Source organism: Phoenix dactylifera, chromosome 9 (genome assembly GCF_051530095.1).
Source record: "Phoenix dactylifera cultivar Ajwa chromosome 9, Ajwa_hap1_PhDact_Kaust_v1.1, whole genome shotgun sequence".
NCBI lineage: Eukaryota > Viridiplantae > Streptophyta > Magnoliopsida > Arecales > Arecaceae > Phoenix > Phoenix dactylifera.
This window is the reverse complement of record NC_143198.1, coordinates 23,045,001-23,067,822: the sequence shown is the minus strand read 5'-3', so window position 1 is coordinate 23,067,822 and position 22,822 is coordinate 23,045,001. Positions and strand designations below refer to the sequence as shown.

Below are 22,822 nucleotides of genomic sequence, written 5' to 3'. Positions count from 1 at the left end.
AAGTTGGGGTCTCCGATCGAAACCTTCTCTCGGTAACTCCCTACGGGGAGTAGCCCGTTCTCCGTTGTTGGCTCTGGAGGAGCCATGCAGATTTTGACTGGGGAGAACCGGGCCGTTGGGGAGACACTCCGGCGGGGCCTGGGCCTGCGGGGGAAGCGCCGATGAAGCTTCCACGCGCCGTAGGCCCTGCACGGCGGCGGCCAGGGCCTGGACTTGCTGTACCAGGGCATTGAACTGTTCCAGCTGGACCTGAGGACCTGGGTCAGCTGGAGTTGGGGAATTCTGGACGGAGTGTCCAGGACTTTGCGGGGGACGCCGGGAGACGTTAGAGGCTCCCTTACTTCTCAACTTCATGACTGCTACTCGGGCCCTTCCTCTAGCGCCAACTGTTGCTGGAAATTGGACCCGGGGGCAATCTTCGGTCGAGGAGAGGGAGCGGGAGGTGGTTACTCACGGCGGGGCGGTGGTCCGTCGACGGGCGGCGTCCTCCGTCTGGGGCGATCGGCGAGAAGGAGCGGCTGATTCCCGCGGCTGGGCGACGATCCGACAGTGGGCGGCGTCCTCCGTCTGGGTGCCTGCACACGAGCCGGTGGCCGGGTCTTCCGGCGCCGGCCCTCCGACGCTCAAGTCAGGGAGGGGGCAAATCGTGTAGAGTAGAGGTAAACAGTGCCCGTCCCCAGTATCGATTTTCCAACCCCCTTTTATAGACCGGGGGTCGGTTTACCTGCGATGTAACGGGGCGAAGCCGTAGTACGGCTCGGCATGTCGTTCAGGTCGGCGCTTGGTCAGGCGAATAATTGCACTGATGTCGGCGATGAGGGCGTTGTACAACCCGAACTAGCACGCTACCAGGCGAATTTATTGCATCAGTGTCGGAGGTATGGCCGAGATCAGAGACTTATCACAGTTGACTAGACCCTGCTGGGCTTATTTGCCGTGGAGAGCTGGGAGTCCGTAGATGACAGGAGTCACGTGCATTAATTGTTGAGTGAGCCGGAGATCCGCATTTATTGTGGAGTAAGCCGGAGATCCGCATTTATTGTGGAGTAAGCCGGAGATCCGCATTCATTGTGGAGTAAGCCGGAGATCCATATTTATTGTGGAGTAAGCTGGAGATCCATATTTATTGTGGAGTGTGCCGGAGGATCACAGCGGTCATGCGCCATAAATGCCGGAGGGGCGTCATAGTACGGTCTCTGGCCGGACCTCGGAGACGTATAGCCGTAGTAGGTGGCTGACAAAAGTAGGCCTCGGACATTGGGGTTTCTCTTAGGTCGGAGGTTCCGAGTTCGGGTGCCGACTTCGGCCTTCCAGGGTCGACGATTGTGCGGCTTCTTTGGGGCATTCGTGTCATTTGGGGGAAAAACCTTATTCCCCCAACACCACCCAATGTTAGGTGATTCAAATAACTTTTCCGACGCGTGCTTTCCTTTCTTCCACTTGAATCTCAAATCAATCCCTTCTCAGAAAAAAGGCATTTAGTTCCAGATTTTTGTTTGTGAATGGAACGACATAACTCTTCCCATTCAAATATTGACTAAACCTTTTACTAGTTTTATAGTTATGCCCCTGTCATTGGAGATGGAACTCAATTAACTCACCCAACTTCTTAAAAAATGAAACGTATCATAAAGGTTGTCGCCATATCAAGTCAATTGGGCATGGAGGTCCATCGATAAATGTATTCATGATGTTTCCAATACGGTGTGGAAATTTGTCTGACAGAATTGAGGTTTTGTGATCCACAAGACATTTAAAATAGAATGTCTGACCTGATCTATATAAATGATGACTAAAAGTTGTTTTCAGTTAATTTATTAGAAAAAGGACATGAAATGCCTTACTCTGACGTCGGTTCCGAACATTATTATTATTATTATTATTATTATTATTTCATTAAAATGGGAGGTTACACGGTACATAAATTAAAAATTGTAAGGCCTGTGCATAAATTTTTAATTACTCAAAAAATTCAGTGAACAAAATATGGGAAGCCGACGAGTTACACGATAATCTTCATGTTATGTAGAAGAGACATCAACCGCATATCAGCCGAGGAAAAAGCACGGCAGGAAGATCAACTTTTTCTTTTTCCAGTACAAAGAAGAATGATGGTTTAACTTCCGTTATAAGTTGTTTTGACGAAGTCCAAGCGTTCGAAAGAATGGAAAAAAAAATCATTTATGGCAAGTCAACTCTTTGCTCTACGTCTTCCCCTAGTCAAAAAACGTAGATTCCATCCAGACAGAAAATTCAACATCGGATCAAGAAGTTCGCTGAGTTTTAAAATAGAAAAAACAAAAAAGCAAACAAAGAAAGAAACCCACAAGATACATGCAACGGGAAAGTTTTAGAATTTTCAACCTACCGGAAACTTGAGGCAGTAAAGGAAGGCAGCTGCACTTCCAGAAGCCCATCAGAATTCGAGTCAAAACTGGCCTACTGAACCTGCTTATGGTAGATATAAAACCATGCCGCAGGAATACCACAGGAATAAGCAAGTGAAAGCCATGAAGGCTTGGCCACTTTCTCTTCTTTTCTTCTGTAGCCTCTTGTCTCCCTCCATTGCAGGAGATACCATCACCCCGAGCACACCGCTCAGCGATGGCGAAACTTTGGTTTCAGCAGGTGGGAACTTTGAATTAGGCTTCTTCAGCCGGGGCAATTCGAAGAATAAATACTTGGGCATTTGGTACAAGAATATCTCAACTCATACAGTTGTTTGGGTTGCCAACAGAGAAGCTCCGCTTACCGACCGTACTGGAAGTCTAAACATCAGCAGCGATGGAAATCTCATCCTCTCCAACCAGACAGCCAAGGTTTTCTGGTCGACGAATTCATCGAAAGCAAGCAGTCCGGTGGCACAGCTCTTAGATACCGGGAATTTTGTTCTGAAAGAAGGTAACAGTGATTCATATAGCTTCTTGTGGCAGAGTTTCGACTACCCATGCGATACGTTGCTTCCAGGAATGAAACTTGGATTGGATTTAACAACTGGTCTCGACCGATATCTTACCACATGGAAGAGCACCGATGACCCTTCACCTGGGGACTACTCCTTCAAGCTCGATCCTCATGGATCGCCGGAATTCTTCATATGGAAGGGATCGACGAAAGAGTATCGAAATGGTCCTTGGAACGGGATTCGATTCAGTGGTGAGCCTGAGATGGACTCTGACAGCTACTTCACCTTTGAATTTGTCGATAACTCGCATGAAATATATTACATGTATCAAGTTGCGGACAGCTCGATCATCTCCAGGTTTATGCTGAACCAATCGATGATTCAACGATACGTCTGGTTTAATTCAACATTAGGGTGGAGCCTCTATTGGTCCATGCCAAGGGACCAATGCGATTATTACGCTCAGTGTGGCCCCTATGGCATTTGTAACTCGAACGACTCGCCAATCTGCAACTGTATTCATGGATTCGATCCCAAGTCGCCACAAAACTGGAATCTCAGAGATGGGCGTGATGGGTGCGTGCGGAAGACAAGGTTGGATTGCCAAGGAGATGGGTTTCTAAAACTCACTGATGTCAAGTTGCCAGACACCTCAAACTCCACCGTGAATGAGAGCATGAGCCTTGAGCAGTGTCGGGAAAGCTGCTTGAATAACTGTTCATGTGTGGCTTATGCAGCTGCTAATATCAGTGGAGGAGGAAGTGGTTGTATTATTTGGGGAAGTAATCTGATAGATATTAAGCAATTTGTTGATGGCGGGCAGGATCTCTACGTTCGTCTTGCAGCATCTGAACTGAGTAAGTCTTTAGATTTTCTTTTACTTGCTCTAACTTGTTATTAAACACATCTTAATTAGAGTCTGTAGCTGAAGATGTTTAACTCTAGGTTATATGGATTTTGTTGTCTGAATAGTAAGGTTTTATGATGAGTGTGCGCAATTTAAAGGTGGTCATTCCTTTTTCACTTCATCAATCGCTTTCCTAAACAATAAATGCCGGTTATTCCTTTTGATTTAGATGTTAGGGCTTGTAGACGAAAGTTTGTAATTGGACACTTCAAATTCTAGTTGTTAGATATATTTTTCCTTGCTTTGTTTCTCTTGTCCAATACTGAATCTGTTAATTTGCCTTCGGAACTAGATGTATAGTCTTTAATTGTCCTGCATGAGAACTCCAGACTCTTCTCATAAGAAAGAAAAAAGAAAAGATTACTTTAGACTTCATGTTCAGAAAAATTGGCCATGGCCGTAGAACTTTGACCTCATCTCTGCGTGAACCATTTTGACTTTAGCTTACGTTTTCTGATTGCTTATCCAGACTGGTTGGTACAGAAAGGGAAGATTTCAATGAGAAATAACAAAGTGGTAGAGCAGAGATAATTGACCGGCGCACATAAACTAAAAGATGATCTCCTTTCCAAGTCCAATTGACAACTAAAAGTCCTTCCTGAATACTCTTGATGAGAGATCCTAGATAAAATTGCTCTACCCACACATGATGATCGCATCCTACTTTGAATTCATGGTTCCCGTATCTGAAGGCAGTTGAATTTTGGTCTTTCCTAAGATGATAGAAATCAAGCCTTTGTTTTTTAAGCTGTATCTGTTTATTATACACCAATCATCTAGTTAAATACTACAGCAAAAATGGTAAGTTTGACATTCCACCATTGTAAATGAATTAAACTGAGTCAAAAATTGTCTCATGATTCCATCAAAGTAATGCAGACACAAGCTCAAATGGAGGCGACCAGAACAAGAAAAAACATGCGACGGTTATTATCGTTATATGTATAACATCTGGGCTGCTGTTGTTGGTGTCAAGTGGATGTTACATTTGGCATAAGAAGTTCAGAAAACATAGTAAGTTTATTCCAGTTTTTTTCTCAGAAAAGAACAGAACAAGGAGTTGCTATTTCCTAAGTCCATGTACTCATCACTTCCATGAATTTCTTCTAAACCAGGTATTAAGTTAGGTGGGCGAAGGCAGTTGTCAATTGATTTGGCTCTTACTGCATTAGGTCCTACTCAAGACCACCACCCAGAAAATGAAGGTAACAGAGGGAAAGAACTGGAACTCCCTCTATTCGAACTAAGTACCATAGTGATTGCCACAGACGACTTCTCTATCGCTAATAAGCTTGGCGAGGGTGGCTTTGGCGCTGTTTACAAGGTATGGTAGGCCTCTCATTGCAATATTTGTTTGATTCGGTTATCATCTATTGTGAAAATTTCTGATGTCAGCATTTAATCAATTTCTATGTGAGCCTAAGTTTGTACCCACCGTGTCTATCATTTTTATCAACGTATCATCGTATCTTTTTCTATTTTTTGTCTGGTTAAAGAAGTTGACATGCTCTTGGATGATGACCCCATGAATGCTGGTTGTGATGGACCAGGGTGAACTTGAAGATGGGCAGGGCATAGCTGTGAAGAGGTTGTCAAGGCATTCACGACAAGGCACTGATGAGTTCAAGAATGAGGTTATGTTGATCGCCAAACTTCAGCACGTAAATCTTGTAAGACTGCTTGGTTGTTGCATGCACGGAGAAGACAGGATGTTAATCTATGAATACATGCATAATAGAAGTCTGGACACCATCATCTTCGGTTCGTCATTCTTACCTATTTTGAATTTCAATCAGATTGAAGGATTTAAATAAACGTTAACAATGTTGATATACTATTACAAAATACTAAGCATATATAGTCTCCAGCTTTCCTACTTGGGTGATTTACGCTTAGATATTCATGGAAACTAGGCTATAGAATTGTGCTAAAAAATAATTTTGTTCGTCTAATGGAATGGAGTTGGCTTTAGTTCACCTATATATATGAAATTTTGCTACTGGAAAGGAAAATTTTAAGGTTTTTATCCAAATTTAATGGTTAATTTGCCTGATTAATGTGCAGATAAAACTAAATGTGCACTCCTGACTTGGCAAAAACGTTTCAATATCATTGTGGGGATTGCCCGTGGACTTCTTTATCTTCATCAGGATTCTAGGTTCAGAATCATCCACAGGGACCTCAAGGCTAGCAACGTTCTTCTAGATAAAGACATGAACCCCAAAATCTCAGACTTCGGCGTGGCAAGAATATTTGGAGGAGATCAGAGTGATGCATATACCAAGAGAGTGGTGGGAACATAGTAAGCATCATTTTTCATAAATATTTTTGTTGTGTATATTTTGACCCTGAAAACTTATCATCATAAACTTCCTTTAAAAAGTTCCTTCTAATAATTCCGGTGATGTCATGCAGTGGGTATATGTCTCCAGAGTATGCCATGGATGGTATTTTCTCAGTGAAGTCAGATGTCTTTAGTTTCGGTGTCTTGGTCCTTGAAATCATAAGTGGCAAGAAGAACAGAGGCATTTATAGTACTGAGCCCAACCTCAACCTCCTTAGTCATGTAAGTAAATAAAAATGATAGGACTCATGTTTTATCAAAGTCTCTTCCATCTGCTTGCTCATGTATTCTCAAATATTAATTTAAAAACTTTCAGGCATGGAAACTATGGAAGGAAGGCAACAGCTTGGAGCTGCTAGATAAGTCAGTGGGTTGCTCTTATTCCATTAATGAAGTACTTAGATGCATACAGGTGGGCCTCTTATGTGTTCAGGATAGAGCCGAGGACAGACCACATATGTCAACTGTAATTTTGATGTTGGGTAGTGCAAGCGCAATGCTACCACTACCAAAGCAGCCTGGTTATTGTAGCGAGAGAAGTGCAACAGATACGGAATGGTCTTCGAGTTGCACTGTTAATGAAATAACAGTGACAATGTTATCAGGTCGTTAGAGGACTGGCCTATCATTAGATGAAGGTCAATGCCAGTGTGGAACTAGGTAGCCTTTGGCTAAGAAAGATTACCTAATGTCTCACGCTCACTTATGTGACAGTTCAAAAGAGATGTCTCCTGCCTGTATATTTTTGCTGCTGAAAGATAAAGTGAATGTGTTACATTAAGAGTAGTACTTTACTTCCTCAACTTACTGATTGGAATATGAAAGTTTACTGCATGAAAGGAGTATGCTGCAAGTGAAACAGAGACAGAGGACATAGAAGTTCTTTCTTGCTAGTCTTGGATAACTATGTATCTCTGGTACATTTGGTGCCTCTCTGTAATTGTTCCTATTTGCTTCTCTCTGTTTCCACTATTTTCCTCAGAAAGACTATGCCATCTTTTCAAAACTATTAGGTTGATAGTATTATTATAAAATCTTTGAACAGATGGTGATCTTCATTAGAGTATCAGAGGATCCAGCAATGTTGATATGCCTCGTGCTTTCTATTGTGTTTATTTGGTTCAAAGATCCTATTCTGTCTATGAAATCCTAGAGTTGAATAATAGAATTATGGAACACTTACAAGCAGCTGCCTGTTGACAATGCTCAATCTTTTCAACTGCAAAATTCTAGTAGAAATGGTTAGTTTTCCACATCAGTTGATATCAGATCCCCTGCTTCAATTTTCTCCAAAGGAATTTAACTTGAAAGCTAGAAATAAATGCCCATGCAGGTTCCATGAGCTTATTGAGCACAATCCAGTTATTTACAAAGCGCCCCTTTTTGCCTTTTTGGAGGAAGAGGTTCTTTTTTTTTTTGCTAAAAAGAGGAAGAAGTTCTCAAAAGAGCATTTCTGGAAAGCAACTGTGAGGAAAATATTTCAATGGAATTGCAATTTGTAGAGAGCTGAAGATGAAAAGTACTACTAAAGTAAGATTTTTCTTAAAAAAAATCTTAAATAGGATACTTCAAAAATTTTGCTTCCTGCTTCTTGAAAAGAAGTATATATTTTTTTTTTGATAGGACAAAAAAAAATATTTTTAGTAGTGCTTATTACTCACTATATGAGCTTATAATTAGGCAAAGCAACTAATTTACTTTAAATTGTTCTACCCATTTGTCTTTATCCGTAAATTTTATATGCATTCCGCTCCATCAGGAGAGCGAAAATTTTCTCAACCCATTCAATTCAAATGCCTAAAAAAAAATAAAAAAATGAAAAAAATAGAGAAAGAATGGTTTAAATCCTATTTCCTTTTATTGATGATCAGAAAATTGGGATAGTTTGCCTCTATTTATAATGGTGAGGTCCATCCTTATGCAATTCAGAATAGCTTCATTTCCTAATTCGAATAGAGCTAGCTTTCCAAAAATAGATATTGCCAGTAGAAATAAATATGAAAAATCTAAAAGCATAATCAAGGTGGATCTTGACTTCTACATTAATTTTGTCTGCTGTCGTTCCATCAATTTTTGTCTATATTAGAAGATACGTCTAGTCAATTTTTTTTTTAAAAAAAGCTTTTTTGCTTTGATCGGCCTATTTCAGAGCCCAAACAATTGAATTTATGTCTGACCGCTAGGGGCGCAACCCTCTAAGAATTGGTATCATATCGTAAATCTTGAAAAGTTATCTAATTTCAAAAAAAAAATCACAATCGGGTATCGTGTAACCAACTTATCGGCTCCAGAAGATTGGTGTGCAATTCGACTTCCCAATATGGCAGATCTCGCTTGGGAACCTTGTCTAGCCCTACTCATAATGGTCAAAGCGTTCTACATGAAGTTTGATAATCCTCCTGGATCACATCCACATAGCTAGCTTGTTTAGATGGTAGGTGTGCTTATGACCTAGGCCAAGCGATCATTGATTAATAAGAAAATTAGGCTTTTTGTCATGCTTCCATCACCTGTGGTAAATGCTTAATTTTCTTGGGTTCTCACTGCTTCCCTCTCCTAAAATCCTGGCAACCAGCCCTTCTCTTATTAAAGGATTCATGTGTATTCCTTGAGAAACCAAAAAGGATAGTGAACGGGTGTGGAAAGATGGGTATATGCATACATATATGCGTACATAAATATATACATATATCCAAAATATCTCTGTTAACATTGTACATCAAAATGAAACAACTTTTCTTAAGCTTGATGCTATGTACTAGCGCACATGATGCCCTTCAACGGCATAATACTAACTATGGATCAATGATTTTAAAAAAAATTACAGTGTGATCCTATAAGTTTGGACAATTTTTAGACACATTTTCTTAATTTTATTTTTTTAAATAGTTTTATAAAATTTTAAATTATTCCAAAATGATCCTCTGATCATAAATTAGCCAACGTAGTTAGCGTGCTGTTCCAAAAAATCAAAAATACCGCGGCCCTTTTCAACCTTTTTTTGATGCTAACAAATTATCCCTATCTAGGCCAATTACGTCTCACGGTCCCGTGTCTTTGTTGCTCTCGGAGCCCCACGGCCAGGTTGTTCTCACCTAGCCAAAGCTCCTACTCTCATCCCCGTTTATCGTTTCATTTTGTGCCTGTCCTGTGATCGGGCCACAAAGGAAAAGGTGGTTTGATCCCGAGGGAGAATAGAAGAGACGGGCTCAAAGCACCATTTTTTACCATGGGGAGCACCTGTACGGCCCGCGGGTTCAAGTAGCACCTTCTCTCTCCTTCTGCTCCCATAAATCCTTCTCCCCCTCGCCCATTCCTCCCAGCATCATCGTCGTTCCTTGCCTTTCTTATTTTCACCTCATTCTTTTGTCTCCTCCGCACAAAGACAGAATCCTCCTTTCCGGTATTCATTCTTTCCTTCATTAATATATCTATTCACTAATTCCACCTCTTTCCTCTTGGTTTGATTTGTGTTTTTTTTTTTTGGTAGGTAATCTGATGTTGTTCTTCGGATCTAGTTTTAGATCACCTTCTTAGATCCGTTGTAGCTCTTCCACTGCCTCAAGCAACAAGGTAGATATTGATGCCCAAATCCTGCTCGACAATGAAGGTCTAGAGAGCGCTGATCAACCTGCATACAAGGCGAAAGAGGAGCAAAGAAGATGAGGAGGGCCCTAATTGGTCTGTTGTGGTGGAAGACGGAGCGTCAATCTACCGTAGAGAGTCGTTGATCTGCACACAAAATAAAAGATAAAAGCTTAATAGATTGGATAGATTGGCTACGCTCCGATGCCTAAGTCAGACATGGAGAACAATATGAGAAAAGAGAGTATAGTGTAGAGTAACCTATGTCTCTTGCATCCTTGGGATCTTGAGCTCTTTTATAGATGAAAAGTCCTTGTCCCATTCAAAGTTAGAGCTCAAGTGGGAGATTACCCCTTGACTTTCTGAATCGGCCCGAAAATCAAAGTTCCACTAAAATTGGCCTCCTGCTAGGTCATGTATCGGCCCATGATAGATAGGTTAAATTAGGCCATATCAGTAGATATTAGTATTTCCATCCCCGGTTTCTCCTTTTTTTTTCTCTTGTTTCTCGCTTCCACAGGAATGAGTGTGCATGCACACCAGTTCGGTTCTTTGCAATTTTGTCGATGCAGAGGTCTGGAAGTGGGTGGTTTGAGACCTTGTTGAATAGCCATGTTAATGTTAGCTCTAATGGTGAGATCTTCTCTGTCAAAGAAAGACGGAATAATATTTCTTCTATCATGCACACATTAGATAAAGTTTACAATCTGAACTGGTATAGTAGTGCTTCTAAAAATGAATGCACAGCTGCTGTTGGCTTCAAATGGATGCTTAATCAGGTAAAACCATATATGCTGCACATTATTTTTTTCCCTTAAATTATGAATCCTTTAAGAATATGTTACATGCATTCAGCTGAACTTTATCATGTAATAAGATTGCAAAATGCTATATTCTTCTCCTTTTGTACAAACTTTGAGTTCTTCTATTGGAGCTGGGGAGCTGACCTATACTAAATTAATTTGCTCTCTCTCTGTTTCTCTCTCTCTCTCTCTCGTTTAAAATTTTATGGTACTGCAGTTATCTATCTTGCTATCTGTGTCAGCTTTTGAGCTCTGGGAATTCAGGTTTTTTAGATGGGCAAGCTGTTTCCTTGTTCCTAAAATTAGGACTATATATGTTTACTACACTGTTTTTTCTTGCTCATACTTTCTGAATCCTAACTGTGACCTTATTTTCTTGGCAAAGAGTGAATCTGTTTGGATGTTAAACCATCTAGACTTCAAAACAATAGAATTTGTTAGGAAAAAGAAAAAAAAAAGACTTTGCAAAATCTTACGGTGTGGAGGGTTGGGCTTCTAATGATTTTCTCAGAAACTAAGACTTTTATGAACCTTTAATGTCACGCCCCGAACCCACCACCCGGGTCCGACATGCGACCGGCCGCATGAGCCCTAGAGTAGTGCCCTAAAGATCATGCAAGGCCTAAGATAAACAACAATTCAATAAATCCACAACTAATTAATAAATTCAAATTGATAAATCCGAAATGTCCAAATAAACAATCGGTTCAATTACAAGATTTTCAAATGTCCATCAATAAAAGATAAGCTGCTTCTATCTATCTAGCAGTCTGACTCCATGCTGATCTCATTTCTCGTCCCACCCGATGGACTCTACAAATCCAGTGCCTCTGAAAAAGAAAGTAAGTGTAGTATGAGCTTTTCCAGCCCAGTAAGAATCCCAACCGCCACACATAGTAATAATGATAAAATCATCAACGTAACAAATAAATGTCATTTCATCATTTCAAAAGCTCAAGAAACAACAAGTATATATAACCATTTCATATACATAAATTCTTTTTCACATTATGTGATCTATTCACATATTACTATGATTCCCAAGTTTTAGAATTTATCACTTTTGGCTTTGGACTAACCAAGATCATGACCCAGTCCAAGACTGCACAAATCCCACGCATAAGCTCGTGGCAGCTATCCCACGCGTAAGCCCGTGGAGGCTATCCTACGCATAAGCTCGTAGAGGCTATCCCACGCGTAAGCCCGTGGAGGCTATCCTACGCATAAGCTCGTAGAGGCTATCCCACGCATAAGTTCGTGACAGCTATCCTACGCATAAGCTCGTAGAGGCTATCTCATGACAAGGTTAGTCCAACCCATTTTACATGTCTAGTTTTACATGTTTAATCACATTTCCATCACATCACATATTTTCATAAATTCTCAAAAATATGTTAATTCTTCCCAATTTAATTATTTCAATATTTTCATAACAAAATGCACATCTCATATGTGTCATACAAGCTCGTAAAATTAATATCAACATACTGATAAAAATATATCCAAAGATAAATTCCATACATGCATAAATAGAGGTGCTCAATTGTAGGGATTCTTACAGAAATTTGTGGACTGACTCAAATACGGATCCGGATCACAATCTACGCGCTGGGGTGCTGAGTCCCCCGATCAAAATCTCCTGGCACCGCTGACACTTCCCCTACAACATCAATTATAAATCACAAACTACATCATTTAATATTTAAATATTTTAAACCATGATCGACATCTACTATGGGGTCCATCACCAGATCCCTAAATATCTCTATCCCTCCAGATCTAGGGCAGTCGGGGTGGCCCGACTTCCATCTTGTACCACCGGCCTATGTCGTCGCCAGCTATGGCCGCCGCCATGCCGGCGACGGTGGCCGGTCTCGGTGAAAAGACCAAAGGAAGGGAGTGGATGAGAGAGAAGGGAGGAAGACCCTTCTCTCTTCACAGGTGTTTTTCCTTGGTCCTAGGGCAGCAGCCATGGTGGCTGTGCCCTCTTCCTTCCCCAACCCAACAACTCGGCCACCACTCCGGCGATGATGGCCGGCCAAGAGAGGGAGAGAAAAAGAAATTTCTTCTTCTTCCCCCCAAGAACCGGATGGACTTCCCTTCCCCCCCTTCTCCATCATCAACGGAAGGCCACCGTGATGGTGGCTCGGCTCTCCCCACCCGACGGCAGCCACTGTGGCCCACGACCGCCGTCGCCGTCGCCGCCGATGGCTAACCGACGAGAGGAAAAGGAGGAGAGGACAGGATCACGAGGAAGAAGACCTCGGATCTGCCATCCCCCATCTCCAACCAACCTGAAATCCCTTCCACAGTCCCGATCCACCCCATCTGCCATGAATCCCGGCCAACCCCGGCGGCCGGCGGCGGCACAATCCGGAAGAGAGAGGCCGAAACAGGGGTACCCTGTTTCGGGTCCCTCTCCGGCGATTTCACCGGCCAAAATCCAATTTCACACTGCCCTACCCCTAGCAAAGGAAGCACAAGGGAAGGACCCACGCTTACCTCGGTCCGACGGGGTGTTCCGACGATCTTTCCGGCGAGAAATCGAAGGGAGCGAGCTCGGATTAACCTCCTCTCTTCTCTCGATTTGTGGATGGTCTTCACCGAAGGAAAGGGGGCTTTGGGGCTTCCTCCGCGGCCGGCCGGATCTCGGAACCGTCGCCTCTCCAGCGCTCGGTCTCCTCCGGCGAGTCACCTCCTCTAACGCCGCCGCCTTCGCCCTCTTCCCGTTTCTTCTCGCACGATCATGCCTAGGGCACGATCGTAAATGATGGATGGGCCGGCCCGAAAGGCACGATCGTAAATGATGGATGGGCCCGGTCTTTTCGGGCCGGCCCGTCCATCCCTCTCTCTTTTTTTTTCTGGGTATTACATACTCTCCCCCTTAAAAAAAATTTCGTCCTCGAAATTAACTTACTTGAAGCCTCAAACTTTTTAAAAAATATACATCCATCATATCATCCCTGAGATCTCAAATAGTCTTCCTCTTGGAGTACCTACTCACAAGATTTTGACATACGAAAATCACAGCATCTCAAAACTTGATTTTTTCTATTTACCACACGTAGTAAGTTCTTTTGATCTCCTTCAAAAGAATTCCAAACTCCCAACCTTGGATTAAAATGCCATAATTATATCCCAAAGAAATTAATTTCTCTTGATTCTACACAGAGATCATAATTGGCTTGATAGAAATAGGAGAAATCTTTAGTATCAAATGCTCTTAATATTCTATAATCATTTTTCTTTTTTTTTAAACTTTGTCTGTGATTAAATGATCAACCTTTTTCCTAGAAAAACCGCAAACCTGTTCAAATAGGTATATTAACAATGTCAGAGCTAGGAGTCGAAGAACTATGTTAAATCATTCCAGGCCCAAGCTTAATCACAGAGCTATCAATCCGTTAACGCTAAATTTGAGATGCCCCAAAATTCTTCTTAGAATTATCAAAAATAGGAGAGCCCACAACTACTTCCAGTAGGCAAAGAATCAACGACATTCCCCTCTACTAGAAAACTAACTCAAGTCTTTCATAATAATACCTTTCAGATTAAGGTATTTTTTTTTAATCGATTTCAAAATAACTCAAACCACTACACTTCCGCTACGCACTCTAATCTAACTCATCAAATTCTCTAAAGTCACAAAATGATTTCTGACCAAAGTATCACTTTACATCGAGACTAATAAAATCCAAATTTTAAATTTTCAAGTAGAACTAGAGCAAAATCTCTAGATCTTTTTGTCCTCAATTTATATAGAGTGTACTTACCATAACTAACCCCCGATCCTTTAGTCAAGTTTAAGGTCACTACGTAATCTCCACAACCTTCTTAGAATCCAAAATATCTAAGTTTAATTTAAAGGGGGTAATTCTTGTATTCCCTTAGCAATTTAATTAGAAAATCTACATTAATTTTCCTTCCAACAGAATTTACTTCAAACTCAATGGGTTAGAACTGTTGAGCCAATATCACTATGAGTAGGAATTAACTCTATCCACCTCCAAATCCTTCTTCACCAAAATCCTTGATGTCTATGATCAATATTACATATAATAACTCACATAAGCATCTCACAATCAAAATCTCTACTCAATAATGTATTTTACAATGACAAAGATTTCTAGTTAGATCATAAACCTAGACTTGAGTTCAAATTAACACATCCAATAGTCTCCAACAATTATAAGAAAAATTCAGTAGCCTAATCCAGATATACAAATTCAAATAATTAGAATACTTCACCAATTTGCATACTATATGGCCTTAAAAATTTAATCCACTAATAGAAATATGCTGATTTACAATATTCAAACATGTCAATTCCAAATATAATCTCCATACAGATTTAACCTCGAAAACATTCTGCACTAATACCACGAAAAAATCTTTCTTAGCCCACTTCAATAATACGGAAGATCTATATATAAATCACACTCTAATAATTAGTAACAAAACCAAAAGTACGATCATATCACAATCCATATCAAGTTTGAACTTCTAAGTCATTTAAATAATATCTAAACATGGTATAACCGGTATGCCATTGTTAACCTTCCTACACTTATCTTTGGTCAAACCTCTTTTATCATGATCAAAGATAATTTATACTTTCTTTCCGCACTCATCGAAACCCAAACCGATGCATACATTTTATCACAATGTCCAGTGATCTTACATCTTAAGCACCGAATTTAATTGTCATGTCACAAATGATCATAACCTTGAGCTATGATATATTTCTGTCATAATCCCTAATGATCTTAAACGTCAAACTCTAATGCCACTAAGGCTACAGTCCCTAGTGGTCTTAAACCGTAGATTATAATATCATTCCTGTTACAATCTCAAGTGACTATAAACCAAGGCTCTGATAGTTTTTCTATCATAATTTCCCACTCACACTCACCTGAACTTAAACCTTAGGATACCTTAACCTTAAGCTCTGATACCAAATCTGTCACGCCCCGAACCCACCATCCGGGTCCGGCATGCGACCGGCCGCATGAGCCCTAGAGCAGTGCCCTAAAGATCATGCAAGGCTTGAGATAAACAACAATTCAATAAATCCACAACTAATTAGTAAATTCAAATTGATAAATCCGACATGTCCAAATAAACAATCGGTTCAATTACAAGATTTCCAAATGTCCATCAATAAAAGATAAGCTGCTTCTATCTATCTAGCAGTCTGACTCTATGCTGATCTCATTTCTCGTCCCACCCGATGGACTCTACAAATCCAGTGCCTCTGAAAAAGGAAGTAAGTGTAGTATGAGCTTTTCCAGCCTAGTAAGAATTCCAACAGCCACACACAGTAATAATGATAAAATCATCAAAGTAACAAATAAATGTCATTTTATCATTTCAAAAGCTCAAGAAACAACAAGTATATATAACCATTTCATATACATAAATTCTTTTTCACATTATGTGATCTATTCACATATTACTATGATTTCCAAGTTTTAGAATTAATCACTTCTGGCTTTGGACTAACCAAGATCATGACCCAGTCCAAGACTGCACAAATCCCATGCATAAGCTCGTGGCAGCTATCCCACGCGTAAGCCCGTGGAGGCTATCCTACGCATAAGCTCGTAGAGGCTATCCCACGCGTAAGCCCGTGGAGGCTATCCTACGCATAAGCTCGTAGAGGCTATCCCACGCATAAGCTCGTGACAGCTATCATATGCATAAGCTCGTAGAGGCTATCTCATGACAAGGTTAGTCCAACCCATTTTACATGTCTAGTTTTACATGTTTAATCACATTTCCATCACATCACATATTTTCATAAATTCTCAAAAATATGTTAATTCTTTCCAATTTAATTATTTCAATATTTTCATAACAAAATGCACATCTCATATGTGTCATACAAGCTCGTAAAATTAATATCAACATATTGATAAAAATATATCCAAAGATAAATTCCATACATGCATAAATAGAGGTGCTCAGTTGTAGGAATTCTTATAGAAATTTGTGGACTGACTCAAATACGGATTCGGATCACAACCTACGCGCTGGGGTGCTGAGTCCCCCGATCAAAATCTTCTAGCACCGCTGACACTTTCCCTACAACATCAATTATAAATCACAAACTAAATCATTTAATATTTAAATATTATAAACCATGATCCACATCTACTATGGGGTCCATCACCAGATCCCCAAACATCTCTATCCCTCCAGATCTGGGGCAGTCGGGGTGGCCCGACTCCCACCTTGTACCACCGGCCTATGTCGTCGCCAGCCACGGCCGCCGCCATGCCGGCGACGGTGGCCGGTCTCAGTGAAAGGACCAAAGGAAGGGAGTGGATGAGAGAGAAGGGAGGAAGACCCTTCTCTCTTCATAGGTGTTTTTCCTTGGTCCTAGGGCAGCAGTTATGGTGGTTGTGCCCTCTTCCTTCCCCAACCCAACAATTCGGCCACCACTCCAACGATGATGGCCGGCCAAGAGAGGGAGAAGAGAAAAAATTTCTTCTTCTCCCCCCCCCCCCCCCCCCCCCAAGAGCCGGATGGACTTCCCTTCCCCCCCCCCCCCCCTCCATCATCAATGGAAGGCCACCGTGATGGTGGCTCGGCTCCCCCCACCCGACGGCAGCCACTGTGGCCCACGACCGCCGTCGCCGTCGCCGCCGATGGCTAACCGACGAGAGGAAAAGGAGGAGAGGACGGGATCACGAGGAAGAAGACCTCGGATCTGCCATCCTCCATCTCCAACGAACCTGAAATCCCTTCCACAGTCCCGATCCACCCCATCTGCCATGAAACCCGGCCAACCCCGGCGGCCGGCGGCGGCACAATCCGGAAGAGAGAGGCCGAAACAGGGGTACCCTGTTTCGGGTCCCTCTCCGGCGATTTCACCGGCCAAAAACCAATTTCACACGGCCCTACCCCTAGCAAAGGAAGCACAAGGGAAGGACCCACACTTACCTCGGTCCGATGGGGTGTTCCGACGATCTTTCCGGCGAGAAATCGAAGGGAGCAAGCTCGGATCAACCTCCTCTCTTCTCCCGATTTGTGGATGGTCTTCACCGAAGGAAAGGGGGCTTTGGGGCTTCCTCTGCGGCCGGCCGGATCTCGGAACCGTCGCCTCTCCGGCGCTCGGTCTCCTCCGGCGAGTCACCTCCTCTAACGCCGCCGCATCCCCCCTCTTCCCATTTCTTCTCCCACGATCGTGCCTAGGGCACGATCGTAAATGATGGATGGGCCCGGTCTTTTCGGGCCGGCCCGTCCATCCCTCTCTTTTTTTTTTTTCTGGGTGTTACATTTAAGAAGTGGAACCTTTATGTTATTGGGTAATCTGAATTGCTGGGAATTGTTAAGGACTTTTTGACATAACTGTGTAGGATCAGATGGTATCAAAGTGCTCTCGAGTGTGGAGTAATGCAAACTAAAGACCAGCTCAGGTTGAAATTTTATTCAGGAAGTGGTTATTTGGCAACAAACCAAAGTGAAGTATCTGAACAAGAAAGATATAAATGACACTTGTTATTAAAAGGCAACATTAAGATATATAAGAAATAGGATGGAAAAATTCCTAGCTGATGGTTGCAATTGAAGAAAATAGAGAAGCTTGTAGATGCATCATGAAGAATATAAAACTGCTGTTATTTGGAGATAATGTGTCTAGCAAATTTTCCAATAATTAAAATTGGGAAATAACATATGACGCAAATAGATTTCTTAAAGGTTGCAAGGATGAGGTTAGGACGAGGAAATAATGCATTGATTGTACACTAGTCATGGTTTTGTACTTCTTTGTGAAATTGTACGCTAAATCAGCATGCAAAAGAGATTTCACTACTTGCAAATTATCTTAGCCAATGTGTTGACCTTTTTTTTCACTTAAAGAGGTATTTTTCTCTTAGTCTTTTTTTACTTTAATGGTTGGTAGACAGATCTAAAGGATTTTGCATTCCAGGCATATGAAGGCATGTGGTGGATTATTGAACTAGAGATGCATCAGCATCTTGGTGCAACAGGAATTTTGCAGCAAACTTGTGACCTGCTGTTTTGATGGTGTTAGCAGCCATCCATTGGAGCTGTTGGACTGAGCGAAATGCCAGAATCTTCCTCAAAAAATCTTGTTCCTTGGCTTTGGTGGCTTGGAAAGGGATTAATCTTTTTCATGCTTGGTCAATTCTGTGCAGTGAAAAGGCTCTCCCGGGCTTTACCAAACTAGCTGGGACGGTTCGCAGCATTCACTTTTATGATCTGGAGGATCCTTGAATTCTTTATCCTGATGCTTTTCTTCTCTTGGCTGGGACAAAGTTGCTGCTTCCACTGCTAATTTCGATACATCATTCAGGCTGCTGTGAGTCAGTTTTTCTCCATCTGCACAGACAGCTGCTTTTTCTCTTGCTGCCCCTCCATAGGCTGTGATGATCAGAAGGCTTCTTATGTCTTGGGTTTTTTATTCCTGTCGCCCTCGATCATCTCTCTGCTGAAGACTATGATGGAGAATTTCGCAGCATTGTGATCATCTATGGTTCCTTTTTCTTGCCGCATTCTGGTGCACTAAGATGCTTTTCTTCTGAGTCTCCTTTTGCCTACAACCATGAAGAAGTGTTTTTTCTTTGGAATTTCTTAGAAGCAGCAGTTTTTATTTCCTTTAAGCTTGTATATTCCTCTATTATCTTCGTCTCTTATATGGTGTAACTTATATTCTGTGTACATTCTTCTCCTCCTTTATTTCTGAATAAAATTGGTGACTAATGAGGATTAAACCCATTAGCTTCCATCATCAAGAGGATTAAACTCGTTAGCTTCCATCATCTTTGGAAAAAAATGTATCCCAACTCTTTACTCAGGGTCTTCCTTGATGTCACAAAAGATAGATTGCTCGCTGGAATTCTGCTGCATCGCCAATCACCATCCAGACAGAGTATTTACTCCACCTAAAAAATTCAACATCAGATCAAGAAGTTTGCTGAGTTCTAAAATTATAAAAAAAAAATCAAGAAAGGAAGGAAGAAAGCCACAAGATACGACAGGGTAGTAAGTTTTAGAATTTTCAAGCCATGAGAAATTTTAGACCGCGAGAGGATAAACGTGCACTTCCAGCCCACTGGAAAGTCGAGTCCAAATTTGCCTTCCGAACGTGGTTTTGGTAGATATAAAACCATGCAGTAAGGATACCAAATCCACTAAGACAAGCAAGTGAAGGCCATGAAGACCTGGCCACTTTCTCTTCTTTTCCTCTCTAGCCTCTTGTATCCCTCCATTGCAGGAGATACCATCACTCCAAGCACACCACTCAGCGATGGCGAAACTTTGGTTTCAGCGGGTGGGAACTTTGAATTAGGCTTCTTCAGCCCGGGCAGTTCGAAGAATAGATACTTGGGCATTTGGTACAAGAATATCTCAACTCATACAGTTGTTTGGGTTGCCAACAGAGAAGCTCCGCTTACCGACGGTACTGGAAGTCTAAACATCAGCAGCGATGGAAATCTCATCCTCTACAATCAGGCAGCCAAGGTTTTGTGGTCGACGAATTCATCGAAAGCAAGCAGTCCAGTGGCACAGCTCTTAGATACCGGGAATTTTGTTCTGAAAGAAGGTAACAGTGATTCACATAGCTTCTTGTGGCAGAGTTTCAACTACCCATGCGATACTTTGCTTCCAGGAATGAAACTTGGATGGAATTTAACAACCGGTTTCGACCTATATCTTACCACATGGAAGAGCACCGATGACCCTTCACCAGGGGACTACTCATTCAAGCTCGATCCTCTTGGAGCGCCGGAATTCTTCATATGGAAGCAATCGACAAAAGAATATCGAAGTGGGCCTTGGAATGGGATTCAATTCAGTGGTGAGCCTGAGATGGATTCTGACAACTACTTAACCTTTGAATTTTTCATTTATCCACATGCAGTATATTACATGTTTAAAGTTGTAGACAGCTCGATCATTTCAAGGTTTATGCTGAACCAATCAAAGATCCAACGATATGTTTGGTTTAATTCAACGTTAGGGTGGACCCTCTATTGGTCGATACCAAAAGACCAATGCGATTATTATGCCGTGTGTGGTCCTTATGGTATTTGTAACACGAACGACTCGCCAATCTGCAACTGTATGTATGGATTCACTCCCAAGTCACCACAAGAATGGAATCTCAGAGATGGGCATAATGGGTGCGTGCGGAAGACTAGCTTGGATTGCCATGGAGACGGGTTTGTAAGATTGTCTCATGTCAAGTTGCCAGACACCTCAAATTCTACTCTGAACGAGAGCATGAGCCTTGAGCAGTGTCGGGAAAGCTGCTTGAATAATTGTTCATGTGTGGCTTATGCAAGTGCTAATATCACTGAAGGAGGAAGTGGTTGTATTATTTGGGGAAGTGATCTGATAGATATTAAGCAATTTGTTGATGGCGGGCAGGATCTCTACTTCCGTCTTGCAGCATCCGAACTGAGTAAGTCTTTGGATTTTCTTGGACTTGTTTTTGCTTGTTACTAAGTACATGTTGAATATTTTACCAAAAAAAAGGAAATTAAATGTTGAATCTTGCCTCAGGATACATGCTAATTAGAGTCTGTAGCTGAAGATGTTAACTCTAGGTTATATGGATTTTGTTGTCTCAATACTAAGGTTTTATGATGGGTGTGTGCAATTTAAACGTGGTTATTCCTTTTTCAGTTCTCCAATATCTTTCCTACACAATAAATGTGGTCATTCATTTTGATTTAGATATTAGAGGCTTGTAGAGGAAAGTTTGAAATGGGACACTCTAATGTCTAACCAGTTAGATATCTTTTTCCATGCTTCGTTCTCTTGTCCATGGCCGAATTTGTTAATTTGTCTTCGGAACTAAATGCATACTCTTTAATTGTCCTGCATTAGAACTTCAGACTCTTCTCATAAGAAAGAAAAAAGAATAGATAACTTCAGACTTCATGTTTAGAAAAATTGGCCGCGGCCGTAGAACTTTGACTTCATCTCTGGATGGACCATTTTGTCTTTAGCTTACGTTTTCTGATTGCTTGATCCAGACTGGTTGATACAGAAAGGGAAGATTTCAATGAGAAATGACAAAGTGGCAGAGCAGAGATAATTGACTGGCTCACATAAACTAAAAGATGATCCCCTTACCAAGTCCAATTGACAACTAACAGGCCTTCTTGAACACTTTCGATGAGAGACATCCTAGATAAAATTTCTCTGCCCACAAACAATGATCACGTCCTAATCTGAATTCATTGTTCCATATCTGAATACAGCTGAATTTTGATCTTACCTAAGATGATAAAACCAAGTATCTTTTTAAGCTGTATGTGTTTATTATACACCAGTCATCTAGTTAAATACCACAACAAAATGGTATGTTTGATATTGCACTGTTATAAATAGATTAAACTGAGTAAAAAATTTTCTCATGATTCCATTAAAGTAATGCAGACACAGGCTCAACTGGAGGCAACTTGAACGAGAAAGAAGTGATAGTTATTATCGTCATATGTGTAACATCTGGGCTGCTGCTATTGGTGTCAAGTGGATGTTACATCTGGCATAAGATGTTCAAAAGTAATAATAAATTACAATTTTTACTTCGAAAAGAACAGAACAAGGAGTTGCTATTTCCTAAGTCCATGTACTCATCAATTCAATGAATTCTTCTAAACCAGGTATTAAGTTAAGTGGGCGAAGGCAGTTATCATTTGATTTGGCTCTTACTGCATTAGGTTCTACTCAAGACCACCACCCACAAGATGAAAGTAATAGAGGGGAAGAACTGGAACTCCCCCTATTTGAACTAAGCACCATAGTGATTGCCACAGCCAACTTCTCTATCTCTAATAAGCTTGGTGAGGGTGGCTTTGGCACTGTTTACAAGGTAATGTAGGCATCTCATTGCAGTATTTGTTTGATTTGGTTATCATTTATGGTGAAAATCCCTGACAGCAGCATTTAATCAATTTCTATGTGAGGCTAAGTTTGCACCTACGCTGACTATCACTGTTTTCATCATATCTTTTTCTTTTATTTGTCTGGTTAAAGAAGTTGACATGCTCTTGGATGATGACTCCATGAATGCTGGTTGTGATGGAGCAGGGTGAACTTGAAGATGGGCAGGGCATAGCTGTGAAGAGGTTGTCAAGGCATTCACGACAAGGCACAGATGAGTTCAAGAATGAGGTTATGTTGATCGCCAAACTTCAGCACGTAAATCTTGTTAGACTGCTTGGTTGTTGCATGCAAGGAGAAGACAGGATGTTAATCTATGAATACATGCATAATAGAAGTCTGGACACCATCAT

General features: G+C 41.4%; 2 protein-coding genes across 4 annotated transcripts in view; both read left to right on the top strand.

Annotated features, from left to right (window-relative positions):
- The first annotated feature begins 2,491 nt into the window (after positions 1 to 2,491).
- LOC103723978 (receptor-like serine/threonine-protein kinase SD1-8) lies at positions 2,492 to 7,395 on the top strand. The gene is made up of 7 exons (XM_026800302.4): positions 2,492 to 3,762; positions 4,692 to 4,826; positions 4,928 to 5,136; positions 5,363 to 5,573; positions 5,877 to 6,114; positions 6,228 to 6,378; positions 6,473 to 7,395. Exons 1-7 carry the CDS (start codon positions 2,511 to 2,513, stop codon positions 6,767 to 6,769), a joined length of 2,493 nt encoding a protein of 830 aa, XP_026656103.4. The 5' UTR covers positions 2,492 to 2,510; the 3' UTR covers positions 6,770 to 7,395.
- A 1,814-nt stretch (positions 7,396 to 9,209) lies between these two features.
- Positions 9,210 to 22,822, top strand: part of LOC113461066 (receptor-like serine/threonine-protein kinase SD1-8) — a 15,131-nt gene continuing 1,518 nt past the window's right edge. Inside the window, exons 1-6 of one of the 3 annotated variants that reach the window (XM_039131805.3) lie at positions 9,210 to 9,559; positions 9,647 to 10,520; positions 18,481 to 20,979; positions 21,963 to 22,088; positions 22,190 to 22,398; positions 22,617 to 22,822. The exon at positions 22,617 to 22,822 is cut by the window's right edge and continues 5 nt beyond it. In XM_039131805.3, the coding sequence (XP_038987733.3) occupies positions 19,728 to 20,979; positions 21,963 to 22,088; positions 22,190 to 22,398; positions 22,617 to 22,822 (1,793 nt within the window). In that variant the 5' untranslated portion in view covers positions 9,210 to 9,559; positions 9,647 to 10,520; positions 18,481 to 19,727. Of the gene's footprint in view, positions 9,560 to 9,646; positions 10,521 to 18,480; positions 20,980 to 21,962; positions 22,089 to 22,189; positions 22,399 to 22,616 lie in introns of those variants that run through there. The other 2 variants (XM_088704441.2, XM_088704440.2) reach the window with 2 other exon arrangements.

Coding starts and splice junctions, on each gene's coding strand:
- LOC103723978 (XM_026800302.4), top strand. CDS start 2,511: ATGAAGGCTTGGCCACTTTCTCTTCTTTTCTTCTGTAGCCTCTTGTCT. Junction 4,827..4,927: donor TAAGAAGTTCAGAAAACATA/GTAAGTTTATTC, acceptor CTTCTAAACCAG/GTATTAAGTTAGGTGGGCGA. Junction 6,115..6,227: donor AAGAGAGTGGTGGGAACATA/GTAAGCATCATT, acceptor GATGTCATGCAG/TGGGTATATGTCTCCAGAGT.